The sequence below is a fragment of the Phoca vitulina genome, unplaced genomic scaffold (genome assembly GCF_004348235.1).
Source record: "Phoca vitulina isolate PV1807 unplaced genomic scaffold, GSC_HSeal_1.0 scaffold15, whole genome shotgun sequence".
Classification (NCBI taxonomy): Eukaryota; Metazoa; Chordata; class Mammalia; order Carnivora; family Phocidae; genus Phoca; species Phoca vitulina.
The window spans coordinates 280,348-299,856 of record NW_022589718.1 but is presented as its reverse complement, the minus strand read 5'-3'; the positions used below and the strand labels follow the sequence as shown (position 1 = coordinate 299,856).

Genomic DNA, 19,509 nt, shown 5'->3' with positions numbered 1-19,509 from the left:
GTTAAGGAAAAACAGGGAGAATGTTGTGCCAGAAGAGGGGAGAAAGAGGAGAGACTATCAGATAAAATTAGTACAAAAAAATCTATGAAGTGGTAGGAGGTCATTGGGTCCCTTGGTGAGAGCAGTTTGCGGAGTGATGGGAAGAGAAGCCACATTAGTCTTCTTTGAGGAAGGATTGGAAAGTAGTAAGGAAGTGGAGGAAGGGAATACATACAAGACTTGCCATGAGCTTATAAAAAATAGACTAGTGGTAAGAAGAGAAGAGACATGGTTTAATGAAAGATTCTTTTGGTTTTCTTAATTTGTAATTATTATTAACATGAATTGGATACTCCCCATGTAAGCATTACTATTACTATGTAGTTCATAGACTACAAAAAAAAAAAAAAAAAACTTAAGAATAGAAAGGACTGGGCTAGCTCACTTTACAAGGCAGAATGGCATTTAATTTTCAAGGATAACAAATATTCTAAGAGAACAGGTCATCTTATTGATGACTAGAAAGGATGTTAGCAGAATTCTCCATCTACCCACCTGAACTGTGACCTCTTAAAGCAAATGCATTCCCCCACTTTAATTTTGGGTACTTGAAATAAACAGTAAACCACATTATATAAGGTACGAGAAGAGAAAACAACTGAACAACTAACTAGAGGCAACAAATACCTTCAGAAGTTGGGTTTTGTTCTGTTAATTTCACGAGGGATTTTCCAGTACTTATTTTTCAATAGATTGGTCTTTCTCACAATCATTCTTATGAAAGATCCAGGAGAAAGGTGAGTTGAAGTTTGAAAGGATAGAGCAACTTACAAGCTTTAACTTGTTCTTTCCTTACTATGGATCTACATTTCTATTTACTTTCTACTTTAAAAATGTACTTCTGGGGGCGCCTGGGTGGCTCAGTCGTTAAGCGTCTGCCTTCAGCTCGGGTCATGATCCCAGGGTCCTGGCATCGAGCCCCACATCAGGCTCCCTGCTCAGTGGGAAGCCTGCTTCTCCCTCTCCCACTCCCCCTGCTTGTGTTCCCTCTCTCACTGTCTCTCTCTGTCAAATAAATAAAAATCTTTAAAAAAAAAAAGAAATGTACTTCTGTTCTATTTATTTATGGGCTATATTTTAGTAAGTCACTAGCACATGAAAATGAATGTGTTTCTCTATTTGTATATTTTTTTACCATGAGACCAGGCAAGCAAGCACCTTTTTCAAGGCAAAATCTCTTATTTTAAACAAACGTCTTACACTGGAACTAAAAATAGGATGCATAAAATTTTTAATATTTTTCCTCATTTTGAACATAAATCCACAAAGATACAAAAAAAAAAACCAAACCCTGCTTATGTAATGTGATCAAAATGATGGACTTAGGATTTTAAATAAGGCAGTAACCAAAAAGAAGCATACTCCTTTGTCACATAAGACAAGATGACCAAGTCCTTACAGGAATTTAATTACCTTGTAAAAAAAAAAAAAATAAGATGTTTTCCTCCTCCACAAATAAATCACCAAGCCTTTGTGGGCCTCAGTTTTCCAACTGGAAATTGAGGAGATTGTTCTAGAATGTTTTTAAGGTTCTTTCACTAGCTCTGTATTTTTTGCCCAGGTCATTGTATTTGTTTACTTAAAAATGAAGATGTTTTGCCTTTTGTTTGTTTGTTTGTTTGTTTGTTTTGGGTTTTTTTGTTTGTTTTTTAAAAGATTTTATTTTTATTTATTTGACAGAGAGAGAGAAACAGCCAGAGAGGGAACACAAGCAGAGGGAGCAGGAGAGGGAGAAGCAGGCTTCTTGCTGAGCAGGGAGCCTGATGCGGGGCTGGATCCCAGGACCCCGGGATCATGACCTGAGCCGAAGGCAGATGCTTAACGACTGAGCCACCCAGGCGCCCCGATGTTTTGCCTTTGAGAGTAGTAAGACAATTTAGAAATAAATATGTAAAACGAAGCATGGGATAAAGAATAGATTAGAAAGAGGAAGAGAAGAGTTAGTCCACACACAGCCTGTGCAGTATGTGGAGTACCCTCCACATCATATAGAGACTCCTGTGGGGATATCTTTGGAGGAGTCATAGTGTCCCTTCAGTGAATCCTGGGATACATGTCTAGATGCACCCACAAGTTTTCCAGTACCTTGAAGACTAGTCCTCTTCATTTAGCGCTGGCATTGCCACCCTAGGCACAACTGCCATTTTAGCCTAGATAGTTCTTTGTTGTGAGGGTTGTCCTTTGAATTGTAGGATGTTTAGCAATATCACCAGCCTCTACCCACCAGATACCAGTATCATCCCCCTAGTTGTGACAACCAAAAATGTCGCCAGACATTGCCAAATATCCTGTGGGGTCAAAACCCACCCCACTGCTACCTGCTGCTATTGAGAACTACTGAATTAGCCCAGCCATCTTTCCTTTCTCCACACATGCACAGCCTGGCTATGACTCCCCTAAATGCCAGAACCACTTGGATAATTTTAGTTTACAAAATGCATGGATAACAATGTGAGTACCGTACTGGAAAAAAACTTAGTAGTGTTAGGAAAAAATTAAACATTCAATTTAAGAGATTGTTTGGTGCTTTTAAAGACATACTGTTCATCATCACCCTGTCATTCGCAGGCTTTTCTTTAATTTTTTCTTGTCTTCTATCCAAAACATATTAGCCTTCATTATTAAAATTGATAATTGTCAGTGCAGTGTGGTTCTTTCTGAACAACTCTGCTGTGTAGGAGTCATCTTCAGTTGTTTTCATGGCAGTGTTGCCAAGGCACATTTTTCTTCTTCTTTTAGGGGTAGAGAGACTAGTTTGAAAATTTAAGTTTTGTTTCTCCTTCTGGTACAGTACTCTAAACTTAGGATTTCATGGTTGGCCCTCTTCAGGATCTATTCAGGACCTCCCTTTCTACTCATCAGAGTAGTCATTTTCAGGCTTTAATGTGTACAAGAATGATCTGGGGACTTGTTGAAAGTGCACATGTCCCAGCATCCCCACCCCAGGTTAATGAGGTCCAGGTCAGGGGCCCAGGAACATGAATGTTTTAAGACATACCAGGTGTCCAGCCTGCAAGCAGTGCAGATCATACTTAAAGGGACTGCACTGTACTCCCTACAATCCCTACCCTCTCTTTCACTACTTCTTTGGAGACGTGTGAAACTGAACTGGGCTCTTGGGCTAGTTCAGCAATAGAAGTTGACAAGAGGCCAAATGCGAGTTTCAGGCAAGGCTTTATTGGGGCTTATGCTTGAGCACTGGCGAGCCCCTCAGCCTGACTTCCCTGAGGCAAGGTTAGGGAGAGCTTTTAAAAGAAAGTTGGGTGGAAAAAGGGTCCTGTGTAAGGATGTAGAGGCAAGGGTTTATTAGCACCTACGCATTTAAAATTCATGCTTCTTTGGGGCGGAGCAAGATGGCGGAGGAGTAGGAGACCTGGATTTCCTCTGGTCTCAGGAATTCAGCTGGATAGGGATCAAACCATTCTGAACACCTACGAACTCAACAGGAGATCAAAGAAAAGAATAGCAACAACTCTGAACAGAAAAGTGACCACTTTCAGGAAGGTAGGACGTGCGGAGAAGTGAATCTGAGGCGATATTTGGGAAGATAGACGGCGGGGAGAGGGGGCCTCCGTAGGCCGCTTCTGGCAAGTGATAGAGGCCAGGAGCACAAAATCGGAACTTTTAGAAGTCAGCTCCGCTGAGGGACGTCACTCCAGTGGCTAAACGGGGGGTGGAACCCTCGTGGGACAGTGTGGTCTCAGGACCCTTGGGGTCACAGAAAGACCGGGGGTGGCTGAGTGTGGCAGAGCTCCTGGGTATCGGAGCGGGGAAGCCGGCTGCAGAGACAGAGCTGAGGCGCGGGCTCTCAGCTCAGGGTTGCCATATACTGTGATCCGCGGCACAGCCGGGCCACTGCTCCTCCAGCAGGGACCTAACAAGCAGCAGATCCAGGGAGACTCCCCTTCCTCCCCGGGGAGGAGTGGCGCAGGAGCACACCACAGGGATCTGCTGGGTTTGGAGACTCCACACCGAGTCGGGTGCCAGACATAGAAACGTTCAGTCAAAGGCCGGGTGAGCAGAGAGTGCAGCCGGAGACGGGGGAGACGGGACTGATTGACTGCTTTTCTCTGGGGGCTCACTGAGGAGTGGGGCCCCGAGTTCTCGGCTCCTCTGGGGCGGAGATTGAGAGGCCGACATTTTCACTCTCATCCTCCAAAGCTGTACGGAAAGCTTGCAGGAAAAAAAAAGCTCCCGAGAGCAAACCCAAGCAGATTACTTAGCCTACACCTGGCAAGGGCGGGGCAATTCCGCCTCCCTCAAAGACATTTGGGAACCATGGCAACAGGCCCCTCCCCCCGAATATCAGCAAAAACTGCCAGCCAAGACCAAGTTTATCGATCAATGAGAACAGCAGAACTCCAGCGCTAGGGGAATACTGCACATAGAATCCATGGCTTTTTTACCATGATTCTTTAGTCTTTCAATGTTTTGTTTTTTTTTTTAACTTTTTTTTTTTGAATTTTTCTTTTTCCCTTTTTCAACCAACATCTTATCAATCCCTTTTTTAAAAATCATTTTTAATTTTTAAAGTCATATTCTATCCCTTCATAGTAGCTACCCTTATTTTTGGCATATATATATAAGTTGTTCGCTCTTTAAAATTGTGAGATACAGTTTCTTCTAACAGATCAGAATATACCCTAAATCTCTAGTGTATGGCTTTGTTCTAGTCTCCTGCCTGATCACATTCTCTCCCTTTTTTTTTTTTAATCCTCTTCTTTCTTTTTTCAAACAACTTCTTACCAATTCCTTTTATAAAATTTTTTATACTTTTCATCTTTACAGTCATATTCCATCCCTTCATCATATCAACCCTTATTTTTGTACATATATAAGTTTTTCTTTCTTTAAAGTTTTGGGAGACACTTTCTTCTAACACCAAAATACACCCAAAATCTAGTGTGTGGCACTGATCTATGCACCAGCCTGATCATATTTGATCATATTCTGGGTTTTTTTGTTTTGTTCTATATTTGTTTGTTTTTATCTTTTTCTTTTTCTTTCTTTTTCTTTATTTCCCTTTCTTTTCCCCGGCTTCAGGTCTTTTCTGATTGGTTTAGAGTATATTTTCTGGGGACGTTGTTACCCTGTTAGCATTTTGTTCTCTCATTAATCTGTTCCCCTCTGAACAAAATGACAAGACGGAAAAAAATCACCTCAACAAATAGAACAAGAGGTAGTACCGACTGCCAGGGACCTACTCAATACAGACATTAGTACGATGTTGGATCTAGAGTTCAGAATCATCACTTTAAAGATACTAGCTGGGCTTGAAAAAAGCATGGAAGGTATTAGAGAAACCCTTTCTGGAGAAATAAAAGAACTAAAATCTAACCAAGTCGAAATCAAAAAGACTATTAATGAGGTGCAATCAAAAATGGGGGCGCTAACTGCTAGGATAAATGAGGCAGAAGAGAGAATCAGTGATATAGAAGACCAAATGATGGAAAATAAAGAAGCTGAGAAAAAGAGAGATAAACAACTACTGGATCACAAGGGCAGAATTCGAGAGATAAGCGATACCATAAGACGAAACAACATTAGAATAATTGGGATCCCAGAAGAAGAAGAAAGAGAGAGGGCCAGAAGGTATATTGGAGCAAATTATAGCAGAGAACTTCCCTAATTTGGGGAAGGAAACAGGCATCAAAATCCAGGAGGCACAGAGAACCCCTCTCAAAATCAATAAAAATAGTTCAACACCCCAACATCTAATAGTAAAACTTACAAGTCTCAGAGACAAAGAGAAAATCCTGAAAGCAGCTCGGGACAAGAGATCTGTAACCGACAATGGTAGAAACATTAGACTGGCAACAGACCTATCCACAGAGACCTGGCAGGCCAGAAAGGACGGGCATGATATATTCAGAGCACTAAATGAGAAAAATATGCACCCAAGAATACTAACCCAGCGAGGCTGTCACTGAAAATAGAAGGAAAGATAAAAAGCTTCCAGGACAAACAAAAACTAAAAGAATTTGCAAACACGAAACCAACCCTACAAGAAATCTTGAAAGGGGTCCTCTAAGCAAAGAGAGAGCCTAAAAGCAACATAGACCAGAAAGGAACACAGACAATATACAGTAACAGTCACCTTACAGGCAATACAATGGCACTAAATTCCTATCTTTCAGTAGTTACCCTGAATGTAAGTGGGCTAAATGCCCCAATCAAAAGACACAGGCTATCAGATTGGATTAAAAAACAAGACCCATCGATATGCTGTCTGCAAGAGACTCATTTTAGACCCAAAGACACCCCCAGATTGAAAGTGAGGGGGTAGAAAACCATTTACCATGCTAATGGACACCAAAAGAAAGCTGGGGTGGCAATCCTTAACATCAGACAAATTAGATTTTAAACCAAAGACTGTAATAAGAGATGAGGAAGGACACCATATCCTACTTAAAGGGTCTACTCCAACAAGAAGATCTAACAATTGTAAATATCTATGCCCCTAAGATGGGAGCGGCCAATTATATAAGGCAATTAATAACAAAGCAAAGAAACATATTGACAACAATACAGTAATAGTGGGGGACTTTAACACCCCCCTCACTGAAATGGACAGATCATCTAAGCAAAAGATCAACAAGGAAATAAAGACTTTAATTGACACACTGGACCAAATGGACTTCACAGACATATTCAGAACATTCCATCCCAAAGCAACAGAATACACATTCTTCTCTAGTGCCCATGGAACATTCTCCAAAATAGATCACATCCTAGGTCACAAATCAGGTCTCAACTGGTACGAAAAGATTGGGATCATTCCCTGCCTATTTTCAGACCACAATGCTTTGAAACTAGAACTCAATCACAAGAGGAAAATCAGAAAGAACTCAAATACATGGAGGCTAAAGAGCATCCTACTAAAGAATGAATGGGTCAACCAGGAAATTAAAGAAGAATTAAAAAAATTCATGGAAACCAATGAAAATGAAAACACAACTATTCAAAATCTTTGGGATGCAGCAAAGGCAGTCCTAAGAGGAAAATATATAGCGATACAAGCCTTTCTCAAGAAACAAAAAAGGTGTCAAATACACAACCTAACCCTACACCTAAAGGAGCTAGAGAAAAAACAGCAAATAAGGCCTAAACCAGCAGGAGAAGAGAAATAATAAAGATCAGAGCAGAAATCAATGAAATAGAAACCAAAAGAATAGTAGAACAGATCAACAATTCGTTCTTTGAAAGAATTAACAAGATTGATAAACCCCTGGCCAGACTTACCAAAAAGAAAAGAGAAAGGACCCAAATCAACAAAATCATGAATGAAAGAGGAGAGATCACAACCAACACCAAAGAAATACAAACAATTATAAGAACATATTATGAGCAACTCTATGCCAGCAAATTAGATAACCTGGAAGAAACGGATGCATTCCTAGAGATGTATCAACTACCAAAACTGAACCAGGAAGAAATAGAAAACCTGAACAGACCTATAACCACTAAGGAAATTGAAGCAGTCATCAAAAATCTCCCAAGAAACAAGAGCCCAGGGCCAGATGGCTTCCCGGGGGAATTCTACCAAACATTTAAAGAATTAATACCTATTCTTCTGAAACTGTTCCAAAAAATAGAAATGGAAGGAAAACTTCCAAACTCGTTCTGTGAGGCCACCATTACCTTGATCCCAAAACCAGACAAAGACCCCATCCAAAAGGAGAATTACAGACCAATATCCTTGATGAACATGGATGCAAAAATACTCACCAAAATACTAGCCAGTAGGATCCAGCAGTACATTAAAAGGATTATTCACCACGACCAAGTGGGATTTATCCCTGGGCTGCAAGGTTAGTTCAACATCCACAAATCAATCAACGTGATACAATACATTAACAAAAGAAAGAACAAGAACCATATGATCCTCTCAATAGACGCAGAAAAAGCATTTGACAAAGTACAGCATCCTTTCTTGATCAAAACTCTTCAGAGTATAAGCATAGAGGGTACATACCTCAATATCACAAAAGCCATTTATGAAAAACCTACAGCGAATATCATTCTCAATGGGGAAAAACTGAGAGCTTTCCCCCTAAGGTCAGGAACACGGCAGGGATGTCCACTATCACCACTGCTATTCAACATAGTATTAGAAGTCCTAGCCACAGCAATTAGACAACAAAACGAAATAAAAGGCATCCATATCAGCAAAGAAGAAGTCAAACTCTCACTCTTTGCAGATGATATGAAACTTTATGTGGAAAACCCCAAAGACTCCATCCCAAAACTGCTAGAACTCATACAGGAATTCAGTCAAGTGGCAGGATATAAAATCAATGCACAGAAATCAGTGGCATTCCTATACACCAACAACAAGACAGAAGAAAGAGAAATTAAGGAGTCGATCCCATTTACAATTGCACCCAAAACCATAAGATACCTAGGAATACATCTAACCAAAGAGGCAAAGGATCTGTACTCAGAAAACTATAAAATACTCATGAAAGAAATTGAGGAAGACACAAAGAAATGGAAAAACGTTCCATGCTCATGGATTGGAAGAACCAATATTGTGAAGATGTCAATGCTACCTAGAGGAATCTACACATTCAATGCAATCCCCATCAAAATACCATCCACTTTTTTCAAAGAAATGGAACAAATAATGCTAAAATTTGTATGGAACCAGAAAAGACCCTCAATGGCCAGAGGATTGTTGAAGAAAAAAAGCAAAGCTGGTGGCATAACAATTCTGGACTTCCAGCTCTATCACAATGCTGTCATTATCAAGACAGTATGGTACTGGCACAAAACCAGACACATAGATCAATGGAACAGAATAGAGAGCCCAGAAATGGATCCTCAACTCTATGGTCAAGTAATCTTTGACAAAGCAGGAAAGAATGTCCAATGGAAAAAAGACAGTCTCTTCAACAAATGGTGTTGGGAAAATTGGACAGCCACCTGCAGAAGAATGAAACTGGACCATTTCCTTACACCACACACAAAAATAGACTCAAAATGGTTGAAAGACCTCAATGTGAGACAGCAGTCCATCAAAATCCTAAAGGAGAACACAGGCAGCAACCTCTTCGACCTCAGCCGCAGCAACTGCTTCCTAGAAACATCGCCAATGGCGAGGGAAGCAAGGGCAAAAATGAACTGTTGGGACTTCATCAAGATAAAAAGCTTTTGCACAGCAAAAGAAAGTCAACAAAACCAAAAGACAACCAACAGAATGAGAGAAGATATTTGCAAATGACATATCAGATAAAGGGCTAGTATCCAAAATCTATAAAGAACTCATCAAACTCAACACCCAAAGAACAAAGAATCCAGTCAAGAAATGGGCAGAAGACATGAACAGACATTTTTCCAAAGAAGACATCCAAATGGCCAACAGACACATGAAAAAGTGCTCAACATTGCTTGGCATCAGGGAAATCCAAATCAAAACCTCAATGAGATACCCCCTCACACCAGTCAGAATGGCTAAAATTAACAAGACAGGAAACGACAGATGTTGGCGGGGATGCGGAGAAAGGGGAACCCTCCTACACTGTTGGTGGGAATGCAAGCTGGTGCAGCCACTCTGGAAAACAGTATGGAGGTTCCTCAAAAAGTTGAAAATAGAGCTACCATATGATCCAGCAATTGCACTACTGGGTATTTACCCCAAAGATACAAATGTAGGGATCCGAAGGGGTACGTGCACCCCGATGTTTATAGCAGCAATGTCCACAATAGCCAAACCGTGGAAAGAGCCAGGATGTCCATCAACAGCTGAATGGATAAAGAAGAGGTGGTATATATATACAATGGAATATTATGCAGCCATCAAATGGAATGAGATCTTGCCATTTGCAACGATGTGGATGGAACTGGAGGGTGTTATGCTGAGCGAAATAAGTCAATCAGAGAAAGACATGTATCATATGACCTCACTGATATGAGGAATTCTTAATCTCAGGAAACAAACTGAGGGTTGCTGGAGTGGGGGGTGGGGTGGGAGGGATGGGGTGGCTGGGTGATAGACATTGGGGAGGGTATGTGCTATGGTGAGCCTTGTGAATTGTGCAAGACTGTTGAATCACGGATCTGTACCTCTGAAACAAATAATGCAATATATGTTAAGAAAAAAAAAAGATAGCAGGAGGGGAAGAATGAAGGGGGGGAAATCGGAGGGGGAGATGAACTATGGAGACGATGGACTCTGAAAAACAAACTGAGGGTTCTAGAGGGGAGGGGGGTGGGGGGATGGGTTAGCGTGGTAATGGGTATTAAAGAGAGCACATTCTGCATGGAGCACTGGGTGTTATGCACAAACAATGAATCATGGAACACTACATCAAAAACTAATGATGTAATGTATGGTGATTAACATAACAATAAAAAATTTAAGAAAATAAAATAAAATAAAATAAAATTCATGCTTCTTCTTATATCACACGTCCAAATAACATGCGAAATCTCCACCCTGGGTGGGATTTTTAGTATTATTATGAGGGAAGAAGTCCGTGAATGTTCAGCGCTGTGGTCCATATTGGTGCAGACTGGTTTGGTCCGGTCTTCACCAGTCCTTGTAGGTAGTATCTTCATTTCAGTAAGCATCCTTCCTCCGCATTCCTGCAAGATGTGCTACTCAAGAGGCACAGAGTTTTATCTTTTTTTTTTTTTCTTTCTCCTTATGGAGAAGGCAGGGAACACTGGATTTCACAGTCAGGGTTAGGGGACCTGAGTCTAGTCCTTGCTCTGTCTCACTTGCACCTCATGGAGTTACCATTTCCTGAATCTAGTTCTGTTTTCTTTGAATTTCCACCATTCTCCTGTAAAGATCTGAATCAATCATTATTTGAATCACTAACCAGTGATACTTTGATCATTAAATGTTAATTGTTGAAGGCCAGGCCTTGTGATAAACACTGATTTGAAACAAAGGAAAGCGCTCTGCTTGCTTCTCACCCCTCTTTTTTTCCTGTGGTTTGACCATCAGGGCAGTAATGGCCAGGGGCCAGATGAGTGTGGCAGGGTGCATTCATAATCTGGCCCCTATATACAGAGGGCAAGGAGAGACTGAAGAAAGGAGACCACTTCAGATTGGTAGGTGGCAGTTTTAATAAGCAAGGGAACTTACTTAAGAGGCCTGTCTTGGGTGGCCACAAGATGAGTAGATCTTTGCACCCACCTGCCACAATCATAAAGTTTATATAGAGGCTTTAATTGAGCCCAATCTTGTGTACCATTCAGATGATCTCAAAAACACATTACTATTTCAAGGCTGTGTCCTTGGGGCAGCTTCTAGCTTCGGAAAGGGAGGTAAAATGCACATTTCATGGACGGGGAGGAGGTGAGGAGCCTCCAGTTGCCCAGGTCCACCTTGCCTTTCAGCCACTGGTTACGTCATCTCAGTGACCTCCTCCGACAGGCAGGCATTAGGAGCAGTGGGATTTCAGAGGAGGAAGTCATTCTTGTAATCATGTCCCTCACTGGCCAAAACCATACCCTTCCCACCCGACTCCATCTTAGACTTTTAGTCACAAATACTGTCACTTCTGCTTCTTAAATATCTTTCATATCCTACCCACATTCCTTAGTTCAGACTTTTGTCATTTTTCACCTACATCACTGGTCTCAACTTTTTTGATCATTCACCTTATTAATACTAAATATTTGAACAGATATCCTCCAACATATGTATATATTTTTATAAAATATACTACATATCCGGTTATCAATACAAGACGGAAAAATGCTGACCATCATTACTCATTAGGAAAATATAAATCAAAAACAGGAGATACCACTTTATACTCATTAGAGTGGTTATAATTAAAAAAATCTTTCAAGGAAAATAATGTGTTGGTGAGGATGTGGAGAAATTACAAGTTAGGTATGTTGCTGGTGAGAATATAGAATGATGCAGCTACTTTGGAAAATAATTTGGTGGTTCTTCAAATGATTAAACATAGATTTAACATGTGACCCAGCAATTCCACTCCTACTTAGATAGCAGGAGAATGAAAACATAAACCCACACAAAATCTTTTGCACAAATGTTCATAGGAGCCAGGGGTGGAAATGGCCATCAGCTGATGAATAGATGAATGAAATGTGATATGTACATACAATGGAATATTATTCAGTTGTAAAAAACAATGAAGTACTGGTACATCCTAGAAAGTGGATGAACCTTGAAAACATTCCACTAAGTTAAAGAAGGCAGTAGTAAAAAGAAACGTGTGATTCCATTACAAAAGGATTTCTTTCAGGGAAACTAAAATGTCATAAAATTAAATTGTAGTGATGGTTGCACAACCCAGTGACTATACTAAAACTTATTGAATGGTAAATTGTATGGTATGTGAATTATCCCAATGCTGATCTTTAAAATTCTTCCCAGTGGATCATCTTGCTTGGCTTGCACACAACCCACTTTGAAAAACTCTGACAGACTATTTGTATAACCACTTGAGATCTCTCTTCCTCCAGTCTTGCTTTTCTCTAATCCATCTTTCACAGTTGTGGCTAAAATATGACTCATGTACTATCACTTAAACTTAATTGATTCACTTTCGCCAACATGATGCAGTCCACACTCCTTGGCATCGCCTTAAATGGTTGACTACACGTTTCCAGAATAGACTTTGTATTCATTTCTTAGACATCTGCATTTAACATATATTGAGTACTCAGTAAACAATGAAATCATGTTGAAGTTATTCAGAAGCTCACTAAACTGTTTGAAGTCTTTAAATCTCGGGGCACCTGGGTGGCTCAGTCGTTAAGCGTCTGCCTTCGGCTCAGGTCATGATCCCAGGGTCCTGGGATCGAGCCCCGCATCGGGCTCCCTGCTCAGTGGGAAGCCTGCTTCTCCCTCTCCCACTCCCCCTGTTTGTGCTCCCTCTCTCGCTGTCTCTCTCTCTCTCTCTGTCAAATAAATAAATAAAATCTTTTTTAAAAAATAAAAAATAATGTCTTTAAATCTCTTAAACATAAAATGATAAAATCTTTCTGATGGTGCCTTCAATAATAGTTCAAACTGACTTAAAGCAGATGTTCTTTATTCTAAATTCCTTATAGCTTGGGTTGAGAAGGCTACAGTATTTAGCAATTTGACTTGTAAGTTTCCCAGAAGATTCTTAGAAATGTCATTACCTTCTAAATCATCTATCTACTTTAAAACAGTACAAAGGAAACAGTCTGAGCCCTCCCCTTTTTACCTCCCCTCCCCCCCTTTTTAAATCATTTATTCAGCTACTGTTTGCTGAAGAACCTATATATCAGGTACTATATTAGGTATGTGGGCATTATAAAAATAGCTAAGATGATGGTCTTGGCTCTTAGCTAATGAGAACTTAAGGAATATGTTAGTGTTATTCAGGTACTATACAAAAACTATGCCATATACTATCTTTTCTGCTCAGTACTGCACACCGGAGGATTTGAGAAAAAGGAAAAAAATAATGTCCCTTTTCTGCCTTTAAAGAGCTTGTAATCAGTAAAGGAGATAAAATTCACACATAAGTAGTATAGACATTTAAGTGCTATAGTAATGCAGAAGTGGAAGAGATTGTGAGATCTGGAATAACACTGGTTTTCAGTGAGTATCAAATTTTGGCAAAGATATAGAACAATGTGAATTTTTAAGCCTATTATGGAAATGTAAACTGGTAGAAACACTTTAAGAAAACAGGTTAATGTCATCTTAAAGATGTGCCTATTCTAAAACCCCAAAATTCTACATCTTAGTGATTACACTGTAGAGCAATTCTTGCCCATATTCACTAGGCAGCATATTCAATGTAGCATCATTTATAATAGCCTAAAGAAACCCAAAAACAACCTAAACATCCTTCAGTGAAATTCTCGTATGTCCTATACTTAAAAGGAAGAAACTAGAACATATATGTGAGTAAATTTTAAAAACATGTTAAGTGAGAAAACAAGTCACAAAAGGAAACCTATAAAGTATAAAAGCCTGTAGAACATACTCTTTATTTTTATGGATCCTTATATTTGTATAGGAGTAGCATAGAAAAAGAATTAGATAGGATACCTGGGTGGCTCAGTCGGTTGAGGGGCAGACTCTTGATTTCGGCTTAGGTTATGACTTCAGGGCTGTGAGATCAAGCGTGCTTAGTGGGGAGTCTGCTTGAGATTCTCTCCCTCTGCCCCTCCCCCCGTGCTCTGTCTCTCCAAAATAAATAAATAAGGAGGTGCCTGGGTGGCTCAGTCGGTTAAATGTCTGCCTTTGGCTCAGATCATGATCCCAGGGTACTGGGATCAAGCCCCACATCAGGCTCTCTGCTCAATGGGAAACCTGTTTCTCCCTCTCCCTCTGCCCTTATCCTCCCCCCAACTCCCCACTTGTGCTCTTGATCCAAAGACCCCGGGATCATGACCTGAGCTCAGATTCATAATGTGGCATATTTATATACATATTGATAGATGATAGATAGATAGATAATATACTCTCACATCATAAATTAAAATTATTAAGATTTTTCACCTCTAAATTATTCTATTAGATTTGAATTACAAGCTTAAATTGACAGATTTATTACACAGTTGCTTTAGGGTTTAAATTCTTCATCATCTGGCAACTATGTATGCTGATCTTGGATTTAGATAGTAATTTAAATTTACAAAAATGCCATATGGAAAAAATTCAGCTGGGAATTGTGATGATGATGTGTTGTACATGTTAATTTTTTACCTTTAACTCTGCTTGTGATCACCTAGAATGACATGAATTTGGGAAGCAGAAGGGGAACACTCTTCTTGTTTGTTTGTTTTTTAATGCCATGCCTTTTATGAGGAGTACAAATTGATATGTCCTAAAATAAGAATGTAATAAAGGAGGGAAATCCCTTTTGTCTGCTATTTTAAAAAAATAAATAAATTATGTTGTTATTATACAAAATATATTTATCACCTAGTTTAATCAGTTCCTCTTCATTTACTTTCATCCATTTATATCTTATTGTACATGTAAAATTTATATTCAACAAGAATTTGGATAATATATATATGAAAGTAGAATAGTGAAAAAGCAGTCATACAATTAGAGAAGTACAAGAAAATTTCAGTCTCTTTGTTTCATTTTTAAAATGTTGCCATAGGGTTTGATAGTGTGTTTCATTATTGTAAGGCAATAAAAATGGTACCCCTAGAATGGAAGTTCTTTGACACAGGATCAACCGTGTTGCGTTGGTGCATGGTGCCTAGAGTAACGCTGTTCAGGCAAGAATTGCTCTATAGGTACGTTTAACTGAATCACTGCTTTGTTTGGGTCAATAAGATTTTGAAGGAAGTCAGAACCTCTACTACTTTGGAGGGGAAAAGCATAGGTTGCTTCATTTTTTAGAATATTATCTGATAGGGATGCCTGGGTGGCTCAGTTGGTTAAGCATCCCGCTCCACGGGGAGCCTGCTTCTCCCTCTGCCTGCCACTTGCCCTACTTGTGCTTGCTCTCTTGCTCTCTCTCTCTCTCTCTCTCTCTCTCTGACAAATAAATAAATAAAATCTTTTAAAAATATATATCATCTGATAGGTTACAGAGAATTATTTCTTGGTGGCATTGCTTGTCTCAAAAAAGAAAAAAAAAAACTAAGCAGAGAGGCTCTTCATTCATTGTGACAGACGGGGAAATTAGCAGCATTGCTGAGTGGACAGGAAATGGGAAAGCCAAATTTTGTGGGACTTTAAGGATAGGTACTTAACTGGTGCCTTGCCTATTGAAGTATTTCTTAGGAAGCCTAGTCTCAACTCCATGAGAGCTACACTTGATAAGGGGCTCTGAAAGTATTTGGCTTTGTAACAAGGGGACTGGTTGTCATTTTGCAAAGGTGCATGTGAATACTAGCCTGAGAAAGTTGGTAAGATGTGCAGCAGAGGCACATTGGACTGTTTTGATGAATTAAAGTCATTCATCATAAGGGATTTTAAAAAGTACTCTATGATTTTTTTATTGATTTATTTTCCGGATGCTAAATAGCTTAATAATTTCCTGCAGGAGGAACAGCTGAAATCTCATGAAAGCAAGCTGAAGCAGATTACCACTGAGCTCGCTGAGCACCGCTCTTATCCCCCAGACAAGAAAGTTAAAGCCAAGGAGATAGATGAATACAGACTGAAAGATCACTATCTGGAGTTTGAGGTATGTTGAACCTGAATGTAATAAATGCCTATACCTAAATTATTTTATGATTTTTCCATGAGGCAATTTTTTTTCAGCTACCGTAACTATAGGAAGTGTACCTTGACCCTGACTCTAACTTGGGGGCTCCAGGCATGGTCTAGATCATGGTGGCCTCTCATGTTCGAATCCCTAGAGGAAGGTCACCCTGCCTGTGGCAAGGACTTGTCAGTGGGCTGTAGGTAGTAAGGAAACGTAATAATTTTTCTTCTGCCTTTGTTTCCCACATCAAGTGGCATTCCTCTCTTCAGCAGTTGCCTTGATTTTCCCCTACAACTACCACCACAATTTATCTTACAAATAAAGTCCTAATCCTTAATTTAAGAGGATTTGGGTTCTTTCTGTGTTTCTACCACACTGGTCTTTCCACAACAGCCTCCATGTATGTTAGTCACATTTCTGCCCACTCTCTCTGAGCACCCTTTATGCCTTTATGCCTTTGTTCATCTACTTTCTTCTGCCCCAAGTGCTCTTCCCCTCATCTTCATTTCTGAAAGTCCTGTTCATCTTTCCCAAGATGCAGCTCAAATCCCTCCTGATGTAGTTTTGGAATGTTGTTGGGGTCCAGAGCCAATGGCCAAGAAAGAATTCTTGAGATGTCTTTGGTGCAAAAAAAGTGATTTTATTAAAACATGGGGACAGGACCAGTGGGCAGAAGGAGCTGCAGGACTGGGGTCGTGAGGAATGGCTGATTATATACTTGGGAGTTGGGGGAGGTAAGGAGAAAGTGAGGTATCCAAAAGGACTTTCATATGCTAAAGAAGACTCTCAGGATGCTGGAGGTCTGGCTATTGTTATGTTAAGGTGGTTTTTCCTTCTAGTAAGGTATTAACATTAAGATAGTTGGGAGTTTTCTGGAGGAATGTTATACTCTGCCTATTTCAAGTATTTGTCAATGGGATGCAAGTTATAAAGAAATTTAATTTTATTTCCGTTCCCTTTTGCCTTTGTTTCCCACATCACTGTGGAGGGGAGGGTGATGTTAGGGCTCCGTGAAATTGAGTCTATGGGTTTCTGAAAGTTAGGCTATTCATAAGACTGCTTTTTCCTTGTAAATCACTAAGACGTTTATAAACTGATAGGGACTCATGCCCTGTAAGGTTGTGATCTCTATTAGTTAACCATTTGATTTTTTCCCTTCCCTTAGTTTTAGGGCAGCCAGGAATGCCTGAGGAATGTCACACAGATCCCACCTTGGGGGGAGGGTGGTTGCTGGGTGTCCGCTTGTGCTTTGTCCTCCACTTGCCTTCTGCTCGCTCATCACCTCCTATGAAAAGCCTACTCTAAACCTATTAGCTGGGTTTAATCTGTTACAGTCTTTGCCACAGTTGGCTTTATATTAAAGTTTTTCAGTATGTCTTTGTATCTATAGTAGATTCCATTAACACCTCCCCTTGCTCAAGATGGTAAGGCCTTGGAGTACAGAGACCTCAAGTTCATTTCTAATCTTTGCTTCATGTTTGCATATTGAATTGGACAGGATCTCATGGAAGCTTAAAAAAAGTATCTTCCTGAGTTATAAAATTTCCATTATAAGATGTGGCATTTGATCCCTGCAGGTCCAGGGACTGGTTTCTTCATGGTTCGAGCAAGCCCTTGCTCTGGGGAGATGAAGAAAAACCATTATTTTAGTAAAGGTTAAAGTTTATTAGCAAAAACTGTGGAAGCCTTGATGTGATTTGAAGTGGGGTTCGGGAGCAAACGGTCAAGAAAGAATTCTTGAGGCGTTTTTGGTGCCAAAAAAAAAAAAAGGTGGTTTTATTAAAACACAGGGACAGGACCCATGGGCAGAAATAGCTGCACTGGGATTATGACATGTGATTGGTTGGGAGGGGCAGAGACAAAGGAAGTTTCCCAAAAAGATTTTTGTATGTTAAAGAAGCCTTAGGGATCCTGGAGGCCTAGCTATTGTCAAGCTAAGGTTGTTTTTCCCTCTAGCAAAGCATTAAAATTAAGACAGTTGGGAGTTCCTTGGAGGAACTCATTCTCTGCATATCTCAAGTCTTTTGTCAATGGGCTGCAAGTTATAAGGAAGTTTAATTTTTTCTACATTTCTTTTGCCTTTTTTCTCCACATCAGCCTCACCAGCAAAAGACTTGAAAAATATTTTTTAAAAAACAAACAAAAAACCTAAGCAGCTCATCTTTGTTTCCCTAGGCTTGTTCGTTCTTGAGAAATGGGAGTATCTCAAAAAGCAATTACAATCCTTCACACTTCTAGAGTGGCTTTCAGCTATAGGCCCTTTTATTTTCACACATGCTAATTAAATTTCCCAACACCTCAGTCCCCTGTTTCTAGTACTCAACAACTTACTTTGAGCCCTTGACTTTGAAGGCTAAGAGCCTGTTCCCAGGAGGTGGGGGTGGCTGCAAGACCATGGAAAGGTTGTCACTGCAAAAAGCACTCCTTATTTTTTAACCTACTGTGGTACCCCTTTTCCAAAAATGTAACCTAACAAGAAACAGCATTTTCATTTAATGACATGGAACTTAGACCAAGGTTTGTGGAGATAAGTCTTGCTTTCATCACACTGTCACCTCAAGGAACCTGAAGACTGTATTCCACAACCTCTGGCTCATTAAAATCCATACTCATATGCTAATATGTCAGGCATGTTGGATTGTCTCTTAAGCTGCCTTAACCTGTGTCTACCAGGAATGTAGAAGCGTAGATGCTATCTAAACAGGTTTTTGTAAAAGTAATTCTTTTTAAAAAGTGAACTATTATTTTTCATTAATTTGAAGTAGTATAACTTGTGGAGTCCACTTTGCTATTCTTTCAGCCACCGGAATTTTTCGTGTGTGTGTGTGTGTGTGTGTGTGTGTGTGTGTGTGTGTGTGTCTGCGCGCACACACACACTGATGGAGATCTTTTGTGTAGCATTAAGTACTCTGCTTTATGAACAGCATTCCCTGAGCAGACTGCTTCATTCCCTAATTGAATCTAATCTCATTCCCTGAATAAGGAGTGTGAGAGTGATTGATCATTTTTTATATTTTGTTCACTGCTCTGTCCTCACTTTCTGGGGCATGCAAATGAGTGCTCAATACATATTTGTTGAATGAATGAATGGAATTGTATTATTGTATATAAAAGATAACATCAAAGAAAGCAGTTCCCTGAGACAGCTTAGTAGGTCCCCTGAAAGCACATCTGATAGGCAGGTGTCAACAGACAGCAGCTTCTGTAGTTCAGTGTGAACTGCAAATGGGCAGTGACAGGAAGGGGAGTTTCAATCCCATCGGCATCCTGTCACCAAGAAGAATCATAGTCAGAAAGAAGCTCTTTCACCTATTCCTGGAGAAAGGAA

The 19,509-nt window shown here is 40.0% G+C and overlaps 1 protein-coding gene across 6 annotated transcripts in view; it reads left to right on the top strand.

The window, feature by feature from the left end:
* Positions 1–19,509, top strand: part of PSD3 (pleckstrin and Sec7 domain containing 3) — a 602,311-nt gene that overhangs the window by 547,763 nt on the left and 35,039 nt on the right. For all 6 annotated transcript variants that reach the window (XM_032413272.1, XM_032413271.1, XM_032413273.1 and 3 more), the window contains one exon: positions 16,017–16,160. In XM_032413272.1, the coding sequence (XP_032269163.1) occupies positions 16,017–16,160 (144 nt within the window). The remainder of the gene's footprint in view (positions 1–16,016; positions 16,161–19,509) is intronic.